The 24,204-nt window shown below is 45.3% G+C and overlaps 1 protein-coding gene and 1 long non-coding RNA gene across 7 annotated transcripts in view; one reads left to right on the top strand and one right to left on the bottom strand.

Annotated features, from left to right (window-relative positions):
- The window catches only part of TOX3 (TOX high mobility group box family member 3), a 108,985-nt gene extending 106,612 nt beyond the window's left edge, over positions 1 to 2,373 (bottom strand). For 2 of the 6 annotated variants that reach the window (XM_086689439.1, XM_086689437.1), the window contains exon 1: positions 1,085 to 1,579. In XM_086689439.1, coding sequence (XP_086545565.1) covers positions 1,085 to 1,171 — 87 coding nt within the window. In that variant the 5' untranslated portion in view covers positions 1,172 to 1,579. Of the gene's footprint in view, positions 1 to 1,084; positions 1,580 to 2,301 lie in introns of those variants that run through there. The other 4 variants (XM_086689438.1, XM_086689436.1, XM_086689440.1 and 1 more) reach the window with 3 other exon arrangements.
- On the top strand, positions 1,809 to 12,253 carry LOC147573470 (uncharacterized). Its single transcript, XR_015244803.1, has 3 exons — positions 1,809 to 2,310; positions 8,834 to 8,920; positions 12,033 to 12,253. It is a non-coding gene; the product is annotated as an uncharacterized LOC147573470 (long non-coding RNA).
- The last annotated feature ends 11,951 nt before the right edge of the window (positions 12,254 to 24,204 follow it).

Below are 24,204 nucleotides of genomic sequence, written 5' to 3'. Positions count from 1 at the left end.
GCAATCATAAACAAACTACGATTTGAAAGAAAGGGGGAGGGGGAGGAGGGAGGAGCAGGGGGAAGGAGAAAGAAAAACCACATTCAAAAGGCACAGGCCATCCAGAGCACTGCTCGGTCTCCGAACATCGCCCTCGGGGTGATATTTCCTCCAAAGCTTGGCCCTGGGGGCTTCAGGAAACACGGAGAAGGGGAGACCGCGCCACCCAGGCCCAAGGGCTGTGACTCCCGCACCGACTCGCCGGTCCGAGCTGCGCAGCTGCCCTTCTGAGACCCACCTTCGCCCACCTGAAACGCTCCGTCCTCGAAGTTGGCGCGGGGGACCGGGGGGGGGGGCGGGGGGGGCGGGAGGTAGGGTGACCCAGGGCGTGGTGTGGAGGTCTCCAAGCCTGATCTCCCCGAAATGCAAAACTTACCCCTCCCAAAAAAATGAAAGATGAGAAGCCACTTGCGCTAACCAGGGAGGGGCCCGGCATCTCCGTTCCGCGGTCAAAGCGCCCCAGCGAGAGGGCAGCAAAGGCCACCTGCGGGGGTCCCAACACTTCGCGGCCCCCCCACCTCCGTTCAATCCAGGGCACGCTCAAAAGTTTGTTCCTTTCCTTTCCCCGAGCTGCCCTGGGTCCAGCTCTCCAGTGCGCGGGGAAGGTAAGAGGGGCTGGGGGGGTGGGGGGTGAGGGCGGCGAGGTCGTCGGACCACGAGATCACTTGACTCCGGCGTTGCCCCCCCCAACTCCGGGGCGCTGCTATCGTGTTTACTAATAACAACAAAGAATCACAAGCGTGCCCCCCCCCCCCCTTTCAGTCCTTGGGCCGCTCTTGGTTTCTTTGGGAAGGCAAAGGAGAGTCGGCGGGGTTGGAGGGGGGTGAGGGGAGAGAGAGTGGAGCGCCGGCAGAGGGACAAAAAGGAGGGTGGGAAGGGGGCAGAAAGAGTAGAGAGAGAGAGAGTTGGACAGAGACGAGGGCGCAAAGGGAAAGGAGTGGAGAGGGGAGAGAAAAGTGCAGCGCGAGGGGAGCTGGAGCGCGGGGCGCGCCCGGGATGGGGAGGTGGCCCCCGCCCCGCCGCCCCCCGGCCCCGGCCCGGTCACCTTGCTGTAGCCGTAGTACCCCAGACACTGCGCGAAGTCCAGGCCGGCGGGGTCCCCGGCCGCCGCGGGGTAGAATCTCACATCCATGCCGGAGCCGGGCCCGGGGCCAGGGGCCGGGGCTAGGGCTCGCCGGGGCCGGTGCCCGCCTCCTCGAAGCCGCTAGATCCACCGTCGGGGGCGCCCGGCCGGGGTTGCCCGGGGGCGGCGCGCGGGGCTCGGGGCCGGAGGGGCGCCGCGACCGGAGCCCGAGGAGCCCGGGAGCCGCGGCCGCCGCACACAAAGGCGCGGCCACGCGAGCCGCGGGAGAGCGGGAGGCGGCCCGGGGGACGCGCCCCGCCGGGGCACCGAGGCAGCGCTGCGCGCGGGCCGGGCGCCCGGGGCGCGGCGCGGGGGCCCGGGCGGCGCGGCGAGTTCAGGTGCGCGGGGCGAGGCTGGGACGGCGGCGGCGGCGGCGCTGGCCCCGCTCCTCCTCCTCCTCCCCGGGCGGACTGAGGAGAGGAGCCGCGGAGACAAGGGGCCCGGCCCCTCCCCTCCTTCTCCCCCTCCTGCCTTCGCCGCCGGTCCCCTCCCCGCGCCGCCGCCGCTCCGCCCCTCCCACCGCGGGCAGCTGGCGCGCCGCCCGCCCCGCCGGTGCGCTCCTCGGCCCGGACCGCCCCCGGGCGCGCCGACCCCGCCCCGCCGCGGCCCCTGCCCCGCGCGGCCCCTCGCGGCTCACCCCGCGCCTCGCGCAGCTCCGGCGGTGCCCGTCGCGCGCGCCGCGGCCTCCCCCTCCCCGGGGCCCCTCTTCTCCCCACCTCGCCCCCCTTCCCTCTCCGGTCCTCTTTGTCCCCGATGCCTCGGAGCGCTCCTCGCTCCCCTCCTCTCCTCCGCCGCTTCGGCCGGCCCGCCGCCAGCCCGCGGGGCGCGGTGTGGCCCTCCCAACCCCCTCTCCGAGCCCCGCTTCCCTCGGCCCCCGGCTCCTGCCACCGGCATCCCCAAGCCGTCCGCTCCCTTGCCACCCATCGTTCCATGGGCTTCCTTCCCTCGCCCCCCCCCCCCCCATTAGTCCCTCGTGGTGCGGGTCCTCCGTCCCGTCTACCCTACTCTTCTTCCCGCACGAATGTCCTCTGCTTGGAGGCACCTATCCTGGCAGCTAACCTGCAGGAGGGCCTCCTGGGAGCCGGGACCCCATCTATGTACACCTGTGGTATTTTCCAGAAGGGGTGTTGGGGCCTGACCTTTCACAGGTAGGCAGACTTGAAGCTTCCCGGGTTAAGCCTCGTGTCGGTTCTCTTCGTATTTCCTTTGCTCTTGTTTGTATTCGAAAGGCATTTGAGTAACTGGATCTAGGCGGATCATTCACTGCTCTGGGAGAGAAAATGTCCCCATTTTCCTAAAAGGTTCTGGGTGATTAACTTCCTCAGACTGCACTCACCCACCTCCTCTTTCTTTCTTTCTCTTTCTTTAAGCTATCTCTCTCTCCCTCTCCCTCCCTCCTTCCTATTCCCACCCCCCCCCCCCCCTTTACTGCTTTGGGTTAATTTGAGAGTTTGGCCCTCAGCCTTGGCGAAGGGAAGTGACTTTATTGCTAGATGAGAACGTTAGGGAGAGGCGGTGAGATGTGCCACCCCCCCCCCCCAATTTGGTTATCTAGTTGCTGCTGCAACCGGAAGGGAGAAATTTTCAAATATTTTAGCGAACACTCGCTAACACTTTCCTCCCCTGAGCACACTTGGCCGGACCAGGGCCTGAACTTTTTTTCAGACAAACATCAGATGGGTTGCTTTTCGTTTCTTCTGTTCTCCAAAGCAGGCACTCCGGCCTGGTGACACCTGTATATGTACCTTCACCCAATATTATCTTTCTGGAACCAAGCAGGAAAAATAAACGTCAATTAGGTGAAAGTTTGTGTATTTGCTCTTAGCTGAAACGTGTGTTTGGATACTGCCCGTGAGAGCGGTGTGTATTCAGGAGAGGAACAACTGCTCACATTGTCCCTGGGTTGACTCCAATTCCCCCCCCCCCTCGAAAAAGCTTAGGTCCTCCCTCCCGGGTCTCCATTTAACGTTGACAACCCAGCGGCGCTCCCTAATGGCCCAGCGGGTTGCACAAATTGGCAGCGAGCGGAGATATTATCAGGACAACACCCCATTGAGCAGGTTCTTGAAACGCAGAAGTGGAGGCCCTTTCTCTGGGCCACTGGGCGCCTGTGGCCTTTCCACCAATCAGAGCGGGAGGTTGCAGTGGCCACCTGTTGTCTCGCAAGAGAACATCTTTTAAGTTTCACTATTAGTATTTAACAATGGCGGATAGTGCAGCATCTGGCCGCAGGAGAGGAGCAGCTTGCTGATCTGAGGTACCAAAAAAGAAATTATTTTCTCCCAGGTAGTTGTTAACAGGAGCCCCAAAGGCTAGGAAGCCGAGTGTTTCTTTGCACACTCCCATTTCTCACCTTGTGCCCGTTCTGTTGTGCCTCTGGAGCAATCTGAGCTTGATTACACAGGATGAAGGAAAGTATAATCAAAGTTACACAGAGACTAAACCTGAAGTTGTAATCAGACCTTGAGCATCAAGAATACAAATATTCACAGTGGAAACCCCACTAGCTGCCAGAATGGGAATTGCATGTGGGCTGATGAATTGCATGGAGCCCTGAGCTGTACACACTACAAAGTGAAGCGAGAACCTTCTCCCAGGAGGCTCCCAGGAGTTAGGAATGCTGGGTCATATCCAATACCACCTCTTGGCCCTTGGCTTTCCTCATAAAATCCCCCTCCCTGTTAAGATGCAAATGCCTTGGAGAAGGAAACAATATTCATCAATCACTATTTTATTATGATGATGATTTAGGTAGCTGATTTCCGAGTGTAGATCTCTATTAAAGAGTGGCCGGTGGGGGGGGGGGGCGGAGAAACTGAGGAGTCTGAAGATATGTATGTTGAGGCATTTAGAATGAAAAATATTGCTAGCGCAGAAACAGGTCATTTGGGACGGCTGCCGACCTCAAGGTTTTGCCCACAGTCTCCAGACACTCAGCAGCTATATTTTGCTTGCCTACTCTGTGCCAGGCACTGTTTTAGGCACTTGTGAATGAGAGACAGGATCTCCGGATGACGCACGTGGAAATCAAAGGAGGCTATGATTTGGACCCATCACACTCCACACACACACGCACATTTCCATATGCACACATGTACACATGCCCTGTCCCATCCACTCACCTGGCCTGGAGATCCTGTCCTGTCACAACGACCACTGGTATGGAGAGAAGCAATCTGATAAATTCACATACGGTGGGAGGGATGCCAGGCTCTGCGCCTTCTTGGTTATTTGTAAAAGAAAGCTCAAGGGTGGGTGTAGGACATGCCTCTGCGGAGCCGGAGCTGGATCACTGCTGTATCCCCAGCCCCTTGGACCTTGCTTGGTGCTTAGGTGGTTTGCAATAAATTAATATCCATTTAAGCAAGGAAAGTGAGAAGGAGAAGGGAAAGAAGGGAGAGAGGGAGAAAGGGAAAGGGGGGGAAGATGTTTGAATAGTGGAAAAGCATTCCCAGGGAACCAGGTTAAGGGAAGATTCGGGAAGAGGGAACCCAAGACCTATCACGTGAATAAGAACACACTACCTGAGGGTGCGGGAGGGAGGGGGGTCTTCTGCGCCCTGCTGTTTTGGACCTCTTGTACGCAACACAACTAGAATTATATGTTGTTTCACTTAGAGCCCATCTGAGTGAACTCCCCATTGCATTCAGAATACCATCTAATTTTAAGGGTTCCAGTGGATTTGAAACGCATCCATTAAAAACGTTAGAATGAGGCTTTTAAAAACGTTAATGCCATTGTGACTGCCATGCTATTTGTCATTCTTAAGGGTGTCACCTTTTTCAGGCTGTCAGCATTTGTTTCTGAAATGCCACAAAGGTTTCCTTTGTACTAGGTTAGCCTTGAGTTTGAAGAAACTTCTCCAAGAACATATCTTAAACATGCTTTGAATTTATGCTGAACAGTGCTAACAGTTACTGATTTAGGAGGGCAGGACAAGCATCAGTTATACAGCCAAAATTCAACTTCTAGGCATAAGAGAATCCCTGTCTGGTTTCTGTATGATTTGGGTCAAAACTGTCAGTCTTATTAGCTTGATGTTTCCAATTGAACAGTAGGTATCGTCCAAGAATCTCTTTTAAAAAATGGGGAAGGGGTGAGGAGGATAAACAAGCTTATCTTGAAGAATTCGGTGGAAATAGATTGTTTTTATGAAAGCAGAGAAAGCATGATGAGAAAACTATCTTACATCTTGACAGAACTCAAAAACTTTATTTCTCTACTTTATCTGTCTCCACATTAAGAAAGTTCCCATGAGGACTGCATTAAACCTGCTGAACTTTATACCCAAAGATCTTTACTTACTGAGACGCCAGCTTTTCGGAATCTGTGAACAGTAATTTAACCTCTCTGTGAATTGCTTGCCCAGATGAGGTGAGGATACCACTAAACATTATATACAGTGTAATTTTCTTGAGTTTTGGTCATGAAAAGCCCTGTCCAAATATTATGATCCTTGTTTGCAATATGTAATGTAGCCAAATTAACAGCAGCTCCAAATGGAAATTAACAAGGCCAGAACTACTCGAGTTTCTTCTCATCCTATTCCCATAGTAACAGCTAATGTATCATATTGGTAAAACATTTTATATTTGGTTTTATGTCTGAATCTGGCTTCATGTCATAAAGCATAGCATTTCTATCCAGCATGGATTCTTAGTATCTGTATAACTCATCTCCATGAAATTTGGAGTTTCATGTCAGAGAATCAACACTTACATTCGTATTTTAAATCACCTGCAGACAAAATCAAGTCAAGACCTACCAAGGCTTTCATAACAGTGAATGTACACATGGTATAGAGGAAGCATTGGAGCCTCAATACACATGTCCAGGGCAGGCTCTAAAACTAATTACCAGGAGAGAGTTACACACAGGAACTATAGTGGGGCGGATGGAATCCCCATGCGTTGTCATTGTTAGCTTCAGTTTTCAGTGAACCCAAACTTTTCAGGTCTGGAAATAAGAACTATTTTGATATTTTTACTTAGGTCAAAAAATACAGAAACGAGCAAATTGAGAAACTCTCTCTCTCTCTCTCTCTCTCTCTCTCTATATATATATATATATATATATATATGCATGCATGAGGTTGCTACTCACATTACTACAACCAAGTTTGGCCATATTGGTCTCTGTACTACCAGGCATAAGAACCACTTTAGAAAAACCAATCATTTTCTCAGTTGACTATTACTTTTACTAAGAATAGATACACCCATAGGTTTTGACAGATACATAGTAATTATGGAATGCTCACCCCCCGAACCCCTGGTAGCAAAAAAGTACTGAGCTGAGAATTCATTCCTGGAAACATGAAATGCGGCAAGTATTTGCTTGTGACCTAAGTAGCTCTTCAATAAAGCTATTTTAAAAACCAATACGCTCTACACAATCAGAAGGTGTGTAATTTTCAGTGTGTTTACACCCTGCCTTAAAAAAAAATATCCTGTATTCACAGAAATCCTAAACTGTTGTCCTGCCTGTTTTCTGAAATATGTTCTATTTCTTTTGAAGCGAAAGAATGACCTCTTTTGCAGGAACAATTTTCAGAGACAGCGTGTTTATCAAATGGTTTCTCTGCTTTCATAAAAACAATTTATTTTCACTGAACTCTTCAAGATAAGCATCAAAGCCAGGAAGAATGTACAATGAAGTTTATAATTACACTCCAGAAACAAATACGGGGTAGTTTTTATTTTGCTCAAGTGAAAACCCTTTTTTTTTTTTCCCCAAAGAGACAAAGGTAGTGATGGGGGAGGAGGTTTTTACAGGAGTGAAAAATCAGGAAGCTCAGAGTTTTCCCAGCAGGAGGGGCCCTGCAGTGTTGCCCACAAAAATCACTGCCGAACAATGAAAGCTGAGGGTCAGGACTCTCTTAGGGATGGGTGGGGGGTGGGGGTGTCCATTTTTTATTCTTCACCAAGGGGCAGCTAAAGAAGCATTAAGGAGAGAAAATTATTAAGCAGATATTAATTAAACCTTTTCATGACAGGTCTGTATACCATCACTCATATGTATTGCTCATAGTTGGAGCCTCTGATGACATCCTTTCTTTGATAGGCACCCCTTGTTTCTAGGCCTAATTCATAGGGCATGTTATTATTAATAACCTCAGAAAAGAATAAAATGGTCAAAATAACTGGGGGGAGAACGGAGTCTAATAGAGATTCTGTTTCTTAAGAAATGAGAAACAATTGCATTTGATCACAAAACAGCCAAGGACTAGCAGCAAAATAATCTCCCCTAATTTACATAGATCTGTGCGTGCCAAACAGATGAGTGTTTGCTTTTCGAGTAATAGCACAGGTGCATATCCTGCAGTGACGAAATCTCTAACTCATCAAACTGTTTCACCAGAGTGGGACATGCCCTCTTTTCTGGAACAGTTTCGAGCTTTCTCCCCAGCATTCCCACCACCTGTTTATAGAGTTCATCCTTGGGAGTACATGCATGCAATTAGAAACAAGAAAATGAAAATAAATGACCTTGTTTGTTCTTTATAACAAAGAAACTCGGCGAAATTAATGCTGTGGAGCTTGACCTCTTGACCCAGGAGAAAGAGCCACCTCATGGCTTTGTGAAGGATGAATAATACTCCAGCAGCTCCCCATTGTCCAGCCGGCCTGACTTTTAGATTGTCATTAAAGCCGCATATCCAAAATATTAAATGTTTTACAAGTTAGGTCAGAGGATTTGCACTTTTTTTTTTAAAGCATGTTTAAAGAAGTAAGGCTAGTTAGCAAAAGAGCTTGTCTTTTTAAAGCCAGCTGTAAAGTCATTTAGTTTTATCTACTCAGTGTGTCCTGTGTCAACAACTTGTTGAAGAAAAGGAAAATATTTAAAATTTTGAACTAGAGCTTTGGGAATTGAAAAATGCCTTTTTTTTTCTTACATTTTTTTTTTTACATTTATTTATTTTTGAGAGAGTGAGACGAAGTGAGAGTGGGGGAGGGGCAGAGAGAGAGGGAGACACAGAATCTGAAGCAGGCTCCAGGCTCCGAGCTGTCAGCACAGAGTCCGACGCGGGGCTGGAACTCATGAAATGTGAGATCATGACCTGGGCCGAAGTCGGACGTTCAACCGACTGAGCCACCCAGGTGCCCCCAAAAAAATGCCTTTTTAAAAAATTAATTTATGTATTCAAGAGAGAGACAGAGAGTGGGGGAGAGGGGCAGAGGGAGAAAGAGAAAGAATCTCAAGCAGGCTTTACTCTCAGCAAGGAGCCCGATGAAGGGCTCCATGCACGGCTCAATTCCATGCCCCTGGGATCATGACCTGAGTTGTGCACTGAAAGTCGTACTCTCATTCCCCCTCCAGTCCCCCAGCTCACCTCAGCCCACACAGTCCAGAAACCCAGGGCGGGCAGGACATGAAAACCATGATGGTGGCGGACTGAAACATCTTCAGGTAGAATCACTAGTAACAAGGGACACCCTCATAACTTGCGTGGCTGGTCCTAAGGCTGGCCTCTGCTACCACCTACTGCCTTCTTTTTCCCCTTTGGGATTCCTCCTTCCTTCATCCACAACACATTCCGTGAGTGTCCTGGATCCTTCTCATCCTTAAATTAAAATCTACAGGTAACTGGCTTTTTTCTCCTCAGGTTGTTCATTTGTCGTCCTACCTGCCCAATGCCACCATGTCTTCAACTCTTTTCTTTTTCCCCAGGAATACGTGACTGGTTGCTCAAGAAGGACTCTCTACTGTTCTTCAAAAAATACCTTTTTCGCTGGAAAATGAAGCCAGTGTCACGAGGTATGCAGACTGCCATGCAAACACTACCCTGACCAGGATTGGCCAACTCTCCTCACCTTTTCTTTTCCTTCTGATCCCCTGGGGTCTTTCATCATGTGTCCCTCCCCACCTTTCACTGGGGATGCTGCAGCCAGAAATCTGGAGAGATTACTACAAAGTCTTGTTGGTCATTCACATACCCACACAACAACAAAATTATGACCATTAAAGGTCCAACCTTCTGGTTAACATCTCTGGGAATGGCCAATTCTCAGGCCCAGAGAAAGCGGTTTTTGCATTTAATTGGTCTAAAGAAACCCACTCTGCAGTCCGAAGCCACTTGTTAGCTATTGTTGCCCTGAAAGATTAAGCTCTCGTAATCTGGAAACACCACCAAACGAGTTTCCACTGTTGTGCTTGAAGTCCCAAGTATTATAGCTGCTTTCAGCCTGTGATCCCTCCATCCTACCCAAAACTGAAACTCCTGTCAGTTATTGTTCAACAGATTCTTCCTCTACCTTTGTAAGTATGTGGCGCTAGGGTTCCAGAAATGTAAAAAGAAAAAGCGTGATCAATGTCTACCCTGAAGATTTTAAGACACGGGGAAAGTATTATAATAATGAAATTTTCTCCTCATGTCATGGGTGAAGCATTCCTTCCTTGATGGAGTCAGCAAACATTTATTTACAGGTATCCCAGATAACATGTTAGGATGTTGCGTAGAGGAAGGAGAGATCATTTACGATCAGGATGATCAGGGGAAGCTTCCTAGTGAAGACATTTCAAAGTAAAAAGCATTTAGGGGAGGCAAGGGGGATGAAAAAGTGCCCTAGGGGAAGAGAGGTTTCCAACACAGTTAACGAAAGAGAAGAGGTCATATGGGTGGTGGGGATATGAGGTCATATTGGCCGCTTCTTGGACTGATTATGCTACTGTAACAAACACCCCCTAATACGTTAGTGGGCTACCAGCACAAAGGGCTGTTGGTCACCCACATTTCTGCCTATCAAGAGCCAGCTGCCGCCCTGCTCCACACTTTCATCTCAGGACCGAGGCTGTCTTGTGGCAGAGGCAAAAGAGATCGTGAAAGCCTGCCGTGGTGTTCCCAAGTGTCTGCTCGCATCGCTCCCACCCATGACTCTGGTCAAAGCCAGTGAGATGGCCAAGCCTGATGCCAATGGGACAGAAAGGATGATCCCCCTGGCAGGGAATGGCCTGTATTTTCCAACAAGGCGGTCAGTGACACGGGAAGAGGTTTTGTTGTCATTGTGTTGGGTGTTTTTGAGAGACTTAGCGAAAGTCTGAAAACTAGTAAAATTGTTCAGCGGGAGCAGCGAGTGAGTGTGGAAGAGAAGGGCTTGGTGAGATGAGATGCCGGGAAGTTGCCCAGGGAACAGATGGCAGGAGACCGGAAGCACCATGGAGTCTTGAGGGCCAGGCAGCCGAGTTAGATTTGAGGGAGAATGACATGAAAAACATGGCTGCGTGCTCTGATCTCAAGTTTGCTTTAACTCATCTACAGCAGATTCATTCACATTTTACGAGTTTATACCCTGTGCCCGTTGAGGCACAATGTAGACATTTGCATTTGCATATGTATATTTTTTACATTTTAATCCTCATGACATCTCTCTGAGGGAGATCGTAATTCCCCTTCTTTTTTAGTTGAAGAAGTGGGCAAACAGGGGTTAAATGACTTGCTTAGGGACACAAAAGTGGCACATAGGAGCGGAGATGCAAATTGAGGTCTCTTCTTTCCACTGCATCACTGCAGGGCAAAGAAATAAAAGTGTCACCTTGCTTTACTACTGACCTGTTACTCCCTGTCTCTTCCTAATACCCACTGTCTGAGAGCGAGGTTAACATGAATCTTTTTCTCCTCAAGCAGAAGTTGTCATTAAAATGATGTTTCTATAACCACCCCTTGTTTAGTACAACTTCATAAGCGGATGAAGAAGAAACAAGTCTTTACCTGAGGTATTTATTATAAAATCCTGTGGCAGAGACAGTTGCTGTGTACTAAATGTCCACGTGCTGCTCCCCAGCCTCCGCCATGGATTCCCCAACCTGTCCTGCCAGTAGGTGAGCGGTCACATGGCCAGTTCTGGGCAGTGGACCCCCAGCAGACGTGTGTGTCTCTTCAAGGCTGAGACAACTAAAAGCTGGTACTCTTCCTACATCTTCTCCATGCACCTCTCTTGCCCTACTGTGGTGTGCTTGGTGGCCAGGCAGTCCAGATGCCACAGGTAGAAGACAGAGGAGGGCCATTCAAGCCTCAGAATGTACATGAGCAAAGATCTATCTCCATGGTGTTGAGCCATGAGATAGCAGCGTTTCCTAGTTACTGCAGCCTAGCCCACCCTGGTCAATACAGTTCCCCCTCACTTGAAATGGCACACACGGAAAGGCACCGTATCTGTTTTGCTCATTCCCTGATTTCTGTGGCTGAGTATAGGGCCTGCCACATGGCATAGGCTCAGTAGACATTGATGAAAGGAAAGCGAATGAATCCAAAATGGAGTCTGGTCTCTGTATGCTGTTTAGTTAATCTACCTGTGAATTGTTTTCCGAAATCAGTGGTGGATCAATCTTCCTGAAATATCTTTGCCTCCTATTAGATTAAGATTTTACTATATATTTTTCAATTTCATATTCTTCCCTCCCCCTAACATTCAAGGTCCCCATAATCTGACCTGGATGTCTATGCTTTTACTGCCTTATAGCTCTAATTTAAGCCATGTGACATGAGACCTTTAGCCATTTGAGCGACATTAAAAAAAGGATCTCTCTTTCAGCCACACATCTGTCAAAATTTTCCATGATAATCTTGTGCATATAATTGCTGTCTAGGAAATCTTGGTAAAAGAAACCTGGAAGACACTGTTGGTTACCTAGTCCAAATTCATTCTCCCTTCTCCTTGTGCAACCCTACCTCCATTTTATGTAGGTCCCACCATCCTCCACGGGGCCATATTCATTCAGGATGGATGCTATCGTGACAGACCCATTTTCATTGGCTGTTATGCTTTTTGGGCCCATGAGACATAAACAAGAGTGTAGCAGGGCTTCTGAGAAAGGTTTCCTTGCTGTTAAAAACAAACATTCAAAAAGACATAATAATTTTTTCTTCTAGGCAATATCATGTCTGGCAATGTTGCATCTATCTTGTCAACATGAGGGGATCCAGCCTCAGGTCAGAGCTGACATACCGACATGAGAATGGTGAAGCGGAAACATGCAAAGAACATAGATCCTTGACAATGTCATGAATCTCTGAAGTAACCAACCCCGGAGCTCTTTTCCTCCTGGTTTCTAGTGATGGGAAATAATACATATTCTTATCCTTGGATCCAATTAAGTCTAAGTCTTCTGTTCATACCATTAAAAGCCCTGAAACTCACTTGAACTTGCTGTAGTAGTTCACCAGGACTTCCATGCAATAAGTATATCACAGGCAGGGTGCTTAAACACCAGAAATATATTTTCTCACAGTTCTGGAAGGTAGAAGCCCCAGATCAGGGTGCTGGCAGATTTTGTTTCCCCAAGACCTCCTTCTTTGGCTTGCAGATGACCACTCTCCGGTGGCCTCATTCATCCTTGGTCTCTCTCTCCAGCCTAATGTCTTTTCTGAAGGACATCAGTCAGATTGGGTTAGGACCCACCCCCAATGCCTCATTTTAACTTCAATGCCTGTTAAAAGGCCCTGTCTCCAAACACAGTCACATTGTGAGGTACTGAGGGTTAGGGCTTCGGCATATGACTTTTGGAGGGAACAAAGTTGCAACACTCACTCAAGCCAAAAAAGGAGTTAATTTTAAAACTACAGAAAAACTCACAGAATCAAAGTACAGGTTATAAAGTTAGACACCTCATGGGAACTGGGAAGCCAACAGACAGCTACTCTCTTCATCTTTTTCCTTCTTTCTGGTTTCAAATTTCTGTTTCTCTCAGCATGTATGTTTTGGTTCTTTCTTTCTCCCTACAGATCAGCCCCTACTCTTCTGCTTATACATGGCCCATCATGGTAACCCCGTGATGGTGGCCCCAGACCCTAAATCATATGACCCTCCTGTTTAGCTCCTACAGCCAGCAGACTCAGACTTCAGGTCGTATATTTCTCTTCATTTTCTCCCAGTTTTATTTAGATGTAATTGGCATACAACATTGTATAAGTTGTGTGAGGTGTACAATATAATCACTTGATCTATGTGTATATTGCAGAATGGTTACCACAATAGGTTTACTTGCCATCCATCCCCTCACGTAGTTAATGTTTTTTCGCATGATGAGAACTTTTAAGATCTACTCCCTTATCAAGTCTTTACCAAGCTCTTGAGATAGAAAATTTGTTTGGCTCAGTTAGTTCACCCTTAGTCCAATCTAATGTGGCCAGGTACATAAGGGCTGGCTCTTAGGGGCTGTGACTAAGTTAGTTCACCAAGGAGAGGATTTGAATGGGAATGAAATAACTGGCAGCCCTAGTGGAATGAAGGAAATATGGATAACTTTATACTGTATCAGGTGGATTTGAAGTAGATGGAACGATCATGCCCAAGGGGTGTTGATTTATTATCGACAACCTGCAGAGAAGCCTTAAGTAAACTCTTGCTTTATTCCACCCTTGAGTCCGATTTTTTTCCCCAACATTTTAATAAGTAACTTAGATTAGGACATGGAGGCCTGCCTACTGAACTTTCAACTGATAAAATGATGGAAGTGTCGTTTCATATAGTTGGAGACAAAATTCAGACTCAAAATGATCATGAAAGACTGGGTAGAATGAATAGGACGAAAATTAGCTCAGCTTAGTATTGACTCCCAAATTTGGAGTCCAGTATTCGCTGGCAAAACAATGGGATGGAGTTTTCAAATTGAGTCCTTTTATAAATTGTAGCACTCTGTAAGTGTGTATCTTCTCTTCCCGAGAAGAAATTCCTTTTTAATTAGTTATGTGCTAAAGTTAGTTTGGTTAAGTAAATGTTTTCCTAAAGTTGGAGGGCTCCTACAATTTTGGTCTCCCTTTTATTTGCAGATCAAATGGATAACAAGGCCCAGTAAGTAATGTCAGTTTCCCACAGGTAACTCATCAACCTGGAAAATCCCTTAACTAAAAAGCCCCTCCATAATGAAGCTTACCAAGGGGAAAGTTGGTAAAATACAGCATAAGTCTAACCATGCTCTCTCTATATATAGGTGGATATTCTGTAAGCCCAGCTTTCCTAAATTAGGAAACAAACATAAAGACAAGCTCACTTTCCAGCTACTTTATCTATTATGCCATTTCTATTTCTTTAATTTTTTGAAAAGACCTTATTATTTTCCTCTTATATATGAATATATCCCACTGAAAACTGAAGTCCAATCATTATAAATATATGTAGTATGGAAAATGAAATACTGCATAATATGTAACCAATGTAAATAGGTGACTACTCCTTTTTCAGATGATATTCCTATGCATTCTGTTCTAACAACTTATCAATATTTTTATTTTAATGAATATAGGATCACCTACATATTCTTCTTTTTTTTAATGTTTATTTATTTTGAGAGTGAGAGAGACAGCATGAGCAGAGGAAGGGCAGAGAGAGAAGAGAGAGAATCCCAAGTGGGCTCCACACTGTCAGCATGGAGCCTGATGCAGGGCTTGATCCCATGAACTGTGAGATCATGACCTGAACTGAAATCAAGAGTTGGATGCTTATCTGACTGAGCCACCTAGGCACTCCACATATGTATTCTTCTTAAATTTATTTTCCTATGTAACCAGATATCTTAGGGCTTGTAATGGTAGACCTATTTGCTGTATACCAATTCATCAGCCAAGGACAACTAGAAAAGCCAGACAAAATATTTGATTAGGTTTGAAGGCATGAGAGGGCTACCAAGACTACAAGGACTTAAGTGGCTAAGATTCTTGAGAAAAGGCAAATACCAAACAGTGAGCTCAACATTCATCCTATTTCCCCCAAAGACTATTATCTGGTTCACAAGCAGTGGCTGAGGACAGAGAAGCTGAGCAATGCTTCTGGCAGTCTTACCAGACTAAGGGGGAAAATGGGAATTTAGAACCCAGTAAAGAAATGGCAGTGAATCAGAATAAACCAACCCTCACAAAGAATGAAGTCCAGTTTTGTTTTGTTTTGTTTTTTTTGAAGAGGTAAAATTTTCTTTGAAGTCCAGTTTTGAATAAACTCAATCTCTGATAGGATTAGGTGATTTGTCTCTACCCTGATTACTAGAGGTAAAAGCAAATCTTCTTTGTAAGAGAATAAAGTTACCCAGAGTCTCAAGTGATCTTAATTTTATATATACACAGTTGACCCTTGAACAACAAAGGTTTGAACTGTATGGATCCACTTATCTGTGGATTTTTTTTCAATAAATACAGTACAATGTAAATGTATTTTCTTAATAACATTTTCTTTTCTGTAGCTTACTTTATTGTAAGAATACAGTATAGAGTATATATAACATAAAAATATGCATTGATTGACTTTATGTTATTGGTAATGCCCCTGGTCAGTAGTAGGCTGTTTAGTAGTTACATTTGGGAGAATCAAAGTTATACATGGAGTTTTGACTGCATGGGGTTGGCACCCCGACCCCTCCATTGTTCAAAGGTCAACTTATGATATCTGGCATCTAATTCTAAACTAGCAGCCATCTTAGCAGACAAAACTACATGATTAAAAAAATAATTGAAAGAGGAACACTTAAGGGGTGTCCAGATACTGAATTTATTAGACTTGGGTTTTAAAATATCCATGATTAATACCTTAAAAAATAGACTCGCTGGGGCTCCTAGGTGGCTCAGTTGGTTAAGCGTCCAACTTCGGCTCAGGTCATGATCTCAAGATCCATGAATTCAGCCCCATGTCAGGCTCTGTGCTGACAGCTCAGAGCCTGGAGCTTGCTTTGGATTCTGTGTCTCACTCTATCTCTGCTCCTCCTCCATTCATTTTCTCTCCCCCCCCCATAAATAAATATTAAAAAAATTTTTTTTTAAGTTTTCAGAATATAATGTAGGACATGTCTTGTGTCTTGGGGGTAGGCTTTCTTAACATGACATAAATAAACACTATAAAAGAAAACATTGATACTTTAGACTTCATTAAAATGAAGAAATTGATCTTCATTAGAAGACATCCTTACGAGAGTGGGAAAGCAAATCACAGAGTGAAAAATGAACTAGAAATGCTAAAAAAGTCATATCCAGGATATATATAAATTCCTACAAATAGATAAGAAAAATAATAGAAAATGGGCTAACAATTTAAACAGGAACTTCACAAAGTGGGTACCCAAATGGCCAATAAACACATAGAAAAGTGTTTAAGTTTATTAGTCACTGGGGAAATGCACAGTAAAGCTACAAGTATCTACCACTGTATTTTAGCAGAATAGCTGAAAGAAAGAATAAGAAAGACTGTTAATGCCAAGTGAGGTGAGGATATGGAGCAAGCACAACTCTCACACTGCTGGTAGAATGTCAACTGGTAAAAAACACTTTAAAAACTCATTGACAGTGCATAGAGAATTGGATATGCACATGCCCTATGATCCAGGAATACCACTCAGAGATCTATTCCCACCAGAAATGAACACATACGTACACCAAAGATTATATCCAAGAATGTCCATAGTAGCATTATTTATAATTGCCAGCATTTGGAAACAATGGAATAGACAAAGTATTGTATATTTGTAAATTGAAATACTATACAAAAATGAAAATATAAAGTACTTCTACGTGTAACATCACAGACAAGTTTCACAAACATGATGTGGAATGGAAAAATCCAGACCCAAAGAAGTTTATACTGCATGATTCCATTTATATTAAGCTCAAAAAGTAAAGAAAACTAACCTATGATGTTAGACGCGAGAACAGTGGTTAACTTCAGGGATGAAGCAAGGGTAACAACTGGTAGGGAAAACAAGTGGAGTATCTGAGTTGATGGTAGCATTCTACCTTGTCATCTGGCTGGTGGTTGGGTATTGACTTTGTGTTAATTCGTCAAGCTTTAAATTTATATTCCTGCATTTTTCTGCAAGCATGCTATACTTCAAGAATTTTTTATTTTTAAGTTGTTTCTATACCCAACATGAGGCTCAAACGTGTAACCCTGAGATCAAGAGTCACATGCTTTACTAACTGAGCCAGCCACGCACCTTTTTCAATAATTTTTAAAATTCACTCTAAAGCTAGAGGAGTTACCAGAACAAAATATCCTAGTGCTCTTCTTACTTCATAGACTTCTGCTTCTAACACTTCATCTTATCAGGTTCTAAAGGTGATTCTGATGGGTGCATCTCCAACCACATACACACATCTACCAGTGAGAAGCGCTGACCTAATAGGAGAAATTCCAAGTTCCTTGCCACGGCATCTCTTACTGTGATCTCTCTTTGTGCTCTGGTACTTGTAGATTCCCAAATACTACACCAGGTAGTATTTATTTACGCTCTTCCCTCTGCCTGGGATATTCATTATCCACACCCTAACCTCTACACCACCCACCTCCAACCAGGCTCAGTGATCCTCAAGATATGGTGAGCACAAAAGTTATCTTAGGAGCATCTTAAAATGGCCATGCCATTGTAATCAGAGAATCTGATTAGATAAGCCCAGAATCTATATATTGACAGGTTACCAATGCACAGGCAACTTTGCCAGCCACTGACTTAGGTAGCACATTGGCTTCCAAATTTGTCTAATGATAAGAATCACCTGGGGTACTTTTTTTTTTTTTTTTTAAGATTTCCGGGTCCTTCTACTGGAGATTCTGGTCTAGCTGGTCTGAAATAGAGTCCAGGAATCTTTATTTTAACAAGTCCCAGGGAGAGTTCTCATGACCAGGCAATTTTGAATAATAGACAGAGGGCCTATCCTTTAGCATTTGGCTCAAAGTTTAGGAATCCTTTCTCAGCCCCGCCATCCAACACTGGACTACGTTACATTCTCATCAATCTTATGGCATCTTGGGATTCACCTACCATGGGAGAAATTAAATTTTATCATATATATATATATAGATAGATAGATAGATATAGATATCATGATTACATAGCCATTTTTCACCAGTTACTCAGAAGCTCTTTAGTACGTGAACTTATTGCACAGCTTTGTCAATAATAGTCATAGTCATACAACAAATATTTAGTGATATGAACTGATAAATTAATCCAAAATAATGGGTTTGGAATTTAACCCTAAATAATTTGTGTGCGATTAAATTTAAACCTAAATAATTTTGTGCAATTTAATTGATATTTCTGAAGACCCTACCTTCACCCAAGGAAACTAAGATGACTTAATGTGGCACCCAGACACTAAATTACACTTAAAAAGCCCTTTCCCTTTCTGTCTTCTTTTAGTCCTTCTTACGTCATGGAGGGTCTCAGCTCAGTGCTAACATGTCTTTCACACCATCCTACCATGACTGGATTTTCCTTTTTAGAAAAGGAAAGACCTCAAACTTGGACCATTGGCAGACTGCACCTTGGTATGTCTTCTCCATGGCTCTTAAGGAAGAGGACATAAACTCCTTACAAGGTTTGATGAAGCCTATGGACCCTGCATCAAAATAAGGTTGGTAAATGCATACAATACAATGCCTAGTTTTACAAAGGATGAAACACGTTGAAATAGTGTTCCATTCGCCATCCCCTTGGCACTAAGGTTTATGACCATTGTCCTCATATTTATGATTACTTTCTCCTTATGGGAAGTGATATTGGTTTCCATTTATAGTCATGACATACAATGTAGAGTTTAGATACATTTATTTAAATTACAGAGGAGACCTCACTTAGAGAAATACACTGAGTAAGAATGAGTAGGAGGTAAGACAGACACTATGAGAATGACTGCCATGATTGACTCAAGGATGCTGATGTACCCAACGAGGTGACGTTAATGGTGGTAATTCCAGGCTGGGGATGTCACCAGACCAGGCTTGGGGCACATCTCACCTGTCCATCAGTCAGTCAACATCTACTTATTGAGCAGGCCCACCACGTCCAAGACACCCCTCCAGCTATGGAGATAAGGCAATGAACAAGACAAATGACCTACTCTCAAGGTGTTTCTATTCCAGTGAGAGGATACAGACAGCAAGCAGAAAACAACGTCCAATAATAAGATAACTTTGGGTGCTGATATTTACCCCGGACAGTTACTGGGAAGGGAGTGACTTGGAGTACAAGTGGGAATAACGAGGGAGGGAGTCTTGCTTGGCCCCAAGCCTGGTCAGAAAACAACAGGCCCCCACTCCAGCACTGCCTGGAAAAATGCAGAGAGGCAGGTTGGGGTTTCTGGATCATTACCACGAGGAAAGGAATAAATGTGTGTTCTCTCTCTGTCCCTCCTCTTGACACCTGGGTAAATGGCTGTTTGCACAGGCACATCACCCAGCCGCTCCCTCAAAGGTAAACAGCTGCTTCCTGCCTCCCCTGCTAGCACAGATTGGGGCCCCCAAACCTTGTGTACCCAGGGGAGAGAGGAGGTATCCTCCATTCATGTTTTCATTAATGCATTCAAGCAAGATTTATTGAAAGCCTCCTAAGTACCGGGCACTTTGGTAGATGTCTGTCCACTCCACTTAGAATCCAGAGTTTGCCCAAGCTAGAAATGCTTCAGGGCCCCCAACGCCACCCCCTCATGGTACAGATGGGAACATCAAAATCTGGAGAGAGAAAGTGACTTGCCAAAGATGCTAAGCCAGGTCATTGTAGATTTCAAGCTAGTCAGCTCTGAAAAGTCCTTTGTCACTGCTGTCATTGTGTGCCACTTCTGAGGTTGTCCATCTTGGACAGTATTTGAATTGACTCTTCTAGTATGTTCTCCATTACCAAACTATCATGCCTTGGAGAGAAAGCAGAGGTTCCTTCAGTAAGTACATTGAAATGCCATCCCATTAGACATTCTGAAATCACCGCACGAACTACTTGGACTAGCTGAATTTGTCTTATGTTTATTTAACTTATTCTCCAGGGGACACTCCCCAATTCCAGTTTCTGTGTTGAAATCAGTACAGGCTATAGTTAGGGCAAGCATACGTTACATTTAACCAGACCTTTACTTTTCAACACTCACTGTATTTTCAATGGTTTCATTATTTTGTCAAGTTGGCAAGTGTTTACTGAATACCCACTGTGTGCCAGGCCCTGTGGGAAGGGCGGGGATTTAACAGTCAGCCAAAGACAAACATATCTCTGAACTAACCCTTGCTTTCACAGTTGAGTCTGGGAGGTAAGCAAGCATCAAGTAATTGCACTTATAAATCTAAATTTATCCCCATAGTAGATGCTTACACTAGTTTAGGTCCCTCAAGAAGCAGCCAGTAGGACAGGACTAAACATGCAGGAGATTTATTTGTGAGTGAGAATAGGGAGGAGGCTGGAGAAGACTGGGGGAGTCAGTCTTCAGATGGTGAAGCAGGTCTGGGGTGGAGAGAGACAGTGGTCTTGCTCTGTGGGGTGGTTCCCAGGGAATCCAGGCCACGCCAAAGTTACCCATCAGAAGAGTCTCATGTTCTGAAGAACAGACCTGCCTGAGAGTTCTTGCCATGCTCAGTGATGGGCTAGGGGCAGCCCTTGGGAAGTATGGCCCCAGCAGAGGGGTGGTGGTCAGGGCAGAGCAGCTGGGGTTATCAGTCAATTAGACTCCCCTCCACAAAAAGATCTAAGAAGTGCATTCTTGTGGCCATCACAATGCTACAAAAGATCAAACTCTGGTCATTATGGTAGATAAATTATAGGGACTTGAGCTTGTCTAGAAGAACAGAGATTCCTTGAGAAAATAGTCTTTGTGTTGAAGCGAAAGTGCAGTGTTCCAGGAGGAGGAGACAGCAGGTACAAAGGCCCTGTGGTAGAAGGCAGCATGGGCTCTTCAGACATCTAAAAGAAGGCCAGTGTAGCTGAGTAGAGAGTGAAACGTGAACCTGAAGAAATGGTTATTAGTTGGCAGCCACACAGACCTGTAAGCAAAGGATCTTGTTTTAAACACAGGGGAGAGGGCGGAGTGCCCTCCATATGCTGGATTTCCAGGTGGTTTAACTGCAGCGAGACCAGTGGGCATGGTGGGGTGGAGAGCCTAGGGCCTTGATGTCACACACTTTTGTGAGGATTAGAATAGAGGTTGCAGGGTCACTTGGGTGGTTCATTTGGTTGAGCAACTGACTCTTGATTTCGACTCAGGTCATGATCTCTGAGTCGTGGGATCAAGCCCTAATACTGAGTGTGAAGCCTGCTTAAGATTCTCTCTCTCCCTCTGCCCCTCTCACCCACTCGTGTGCTCTCTCTCTCTCTCACTCTAAAATAAAATAATTAATAATAATAATAATAATAATAAAAATAATAAAAGAATAGAAGTTATAGGCTAGTGGCCCTCCTAACAAATATAACCTAAAGACATGCTTAATTTGGCCCAGACACAAGTTGTAAATTTTTTCAATTTGTTACTTACATTCAAAATTTGGGCAATGCTATGTATAAATCTGGATTACCAAGTTCTGTTACTAAAGCAAATCTAGCAACACCAGGCCCACTTTCCTGCCTGCAGACAATTATCTGGTAAAGAGCAGAGGTCACCTTCTTGATGCAGGGCCTATAACATGGTAGTTGATCAATTAATATTTACTGATTGGGTGAATCAGTGAATGACAAGACAGAGACCTGTAGGTCAGCATGGACTGTGGTAAAGAAACCCCTCTTAGCCTAAAAGAGAATGTGGTTTAAGACTAAATCCAGGGTGTGCTGGTAAATGTTTAACAAGCAACTCTTTGGGGAGAAAAAAAAGTCCTGAATTGTAGTGTTTCTCAAGTTTTGTGCTACAGATATTCCCAGCACGTCCAATTTCAAGCTACCAACATGATGTCACCAAACGTGGAGTTGAAGATGCGCACAAGCAGGTCTCATGTGATGGTTCGAGCCAGCTCCAGCACACCACTTACATTGGGCTAGAATTACTACATCTCTGAACTAATGACCTTCTGGAACAGTGCCCAGAACATAGCAGGTACTCAATACATGTTTGTCAAACCAGGAACTGAATGGGCAGAAGCCTACAGAGGGGAACTTCATGGAGGGCATGAAAGATAAGGAGGGGGATAAAGAATTGGGGCCGGCTCAGGGACCACGAGTCAGGGAAATGCTGTCATTCTTTTGACTGTTAGTTAACCTTTCAGATTTTCAGATCTTTCATCGGCCAAATGAAGGAGAAGTTTCGGGTGATCTCTGTAAATCCTCTTACAATTCCATGATGTGAATTACGGATGTGCCGCCATTGCTAAAAATTATAATCACATTTTCAAACAAAATGTCACAAATCCCATCAAAAGGATGTACATCTGTTGGGATCCCTGATCCCCTAACTAGTTAGTTTCCCCTGAAGTCCCTTGTAGTTTCAGATTTGTGACCCCCAATGAACCACATTTCCCTATGTCTGCACCCTTGTGAAGTCCCTTGTCCTTGAATCATGGCTGGGTCCATGATGTGGTCCAACCAATAGAATGCAGCAGAGGTGAAGACAGGCCAGTTTCTGGCCTAAGCATTAAGAAGGCTGACAGCTTCCAGAGCCCTGAAGAGCCACATAAAAAGCCCAGTCTCCCTCCCCTGCTGGAGTGACCATGTAGAGAGGCCATGAGAGCTCTTGAGGAAAGAGAGAGACCCTGAAATGGCATGGAATGACAGCAAGGGACCCAGCCATCCCAGCCCCAAATCCACCTGCCAAGCTGGATGCATCCACAGGGACAACCACAGGCAAGACCAGAAGTATTACCCAGGTGGGCCCAGTTTAAATTGTAGAATTGTGAGCAAATAAAAGAGTTATTTCAAGGTTTTAGATCATGTTAGGGTCTAGGTGATGTTAAAGGAGTAAGATTACTTAAAAGGCATTGAAACTGATGCATACACTGGAAAACTAGCCCCACTATTAAAGGAATAGGGCAAGTCTGGGTTTACTGACACGAGACGACCACCAAGATTTACTCTCACATGAGAAAGCAACATTCAGAAGAATCCATAGAGTACAGTGCAGGATTCCACCTGTCCTATAGGAAGTTAGGCATGTGTACCTGTGTGTGAGCGTGTGTGCACGAACGTGAGCCTGTGCGCACGAACGTGAGTGCGTGTGACTGTTAATGCATAGAACGTTTCTGGAAAGATGCATAAGAAACTAGTAACAGATGAGTAGACTTAAGATGGGGGAGAGAGACTTGCTTTCACTATCCATCCTTCTGCACGTATTTTTTTTTTACCATGTTCCCATTTATTACCTATTCAAATCATTGAAATAACATTTTGACAGAAATGAAATGCAAAAGGGAGATCTACTAACATAATGTTGCAGATAACAAGCTGCAACACTCTGGTAACACACTATTCTGTTAACATTGATGATTTACGTCTTTAAATTTTACTCAGAAATAGCGTACAAGAATATAGGAAAAAAATAAAGACCTATCTGGCTAGTGCACACCCTTGTCACTCTTCCATCAGAATGGGAGACCTTGATAGGGAAGGGGTTCTTATCATGGGAGAAGGTCTCAGGTACCCTAGTGCCTCAGGTTGGGTCTCCCAAGAAGCAGATCCAGAGTCAAGGATTTCAGTGGAAATCATTTATTTGGGAGGTGATTCCAAGAAGCACCAGAACAGGAGTGAGGAAATGAGACAAGGAGGGAAAGGGACTCAATAAGACACAGGTCAGTGGTTAGCACTGCAGGCATCTGGGGCTCAGTCCCACGGGGGACCTCTGAGACACAGGGTAGAATGTGTTTCAGAGTCGTCCCACCCAAAGAGGGAGGAATCAGAAGGGTTTATCCTCTGCCCTCTGGGGCATCGGTTCTCCAGTGCATCCAGCCTTCCCTACGTGTAGGCTGAGATGCAGGAGAAAGTGCTGGTGGTAGGAAGTCGTCAGCAGATAGAGGAAGTGAGTGCTAAGGGGACACAGGCAGGGGGCTGAGAGCTTTGGCTAACCTAGAAAGCAAAGCTTGTGGCAAAAACTTAGGAGGCAGCAAAGGAGAGAAGTCATACAGGGAAGTGCATTACTTCCTGTCAAGATGATTGCTTTGTCTTACTGGATGTCTTCTTGGAGACCATGGGAAGCTGCCTTGTCTCCACACCATCCCTCTGCAAGGAGGAAAGAAAGTGCCTAGTGGGGGTCATGGTGGTCATGGTGGTCATGGTGGTCTTGCACTTTAATGACAATAGGAAGGTCCTGGGGCGGGAGATGGGATGTGCATAATGTGGGGGGTGGGGAGAGGAAATGCCTGATAGTCCTGAATCTGGAGCTACTGCCG

This window comes from Puma concolor, chromosome E2 (assembly GCF_028749965.1).
Source record: "Puma concolor isolate L17-30 chromosome E2, mPumCon1.1.hap2, whole genome shotgun sequence".
Taxonomy (NCBI): Eukaryota; Metazoa; Chordata; class Mammalia; order Carnivora; family Felidae; genus Puma; species Puma concolor.
This window is presented reverse-complemented; position numbering and strand designations above follow the sequence as displayed.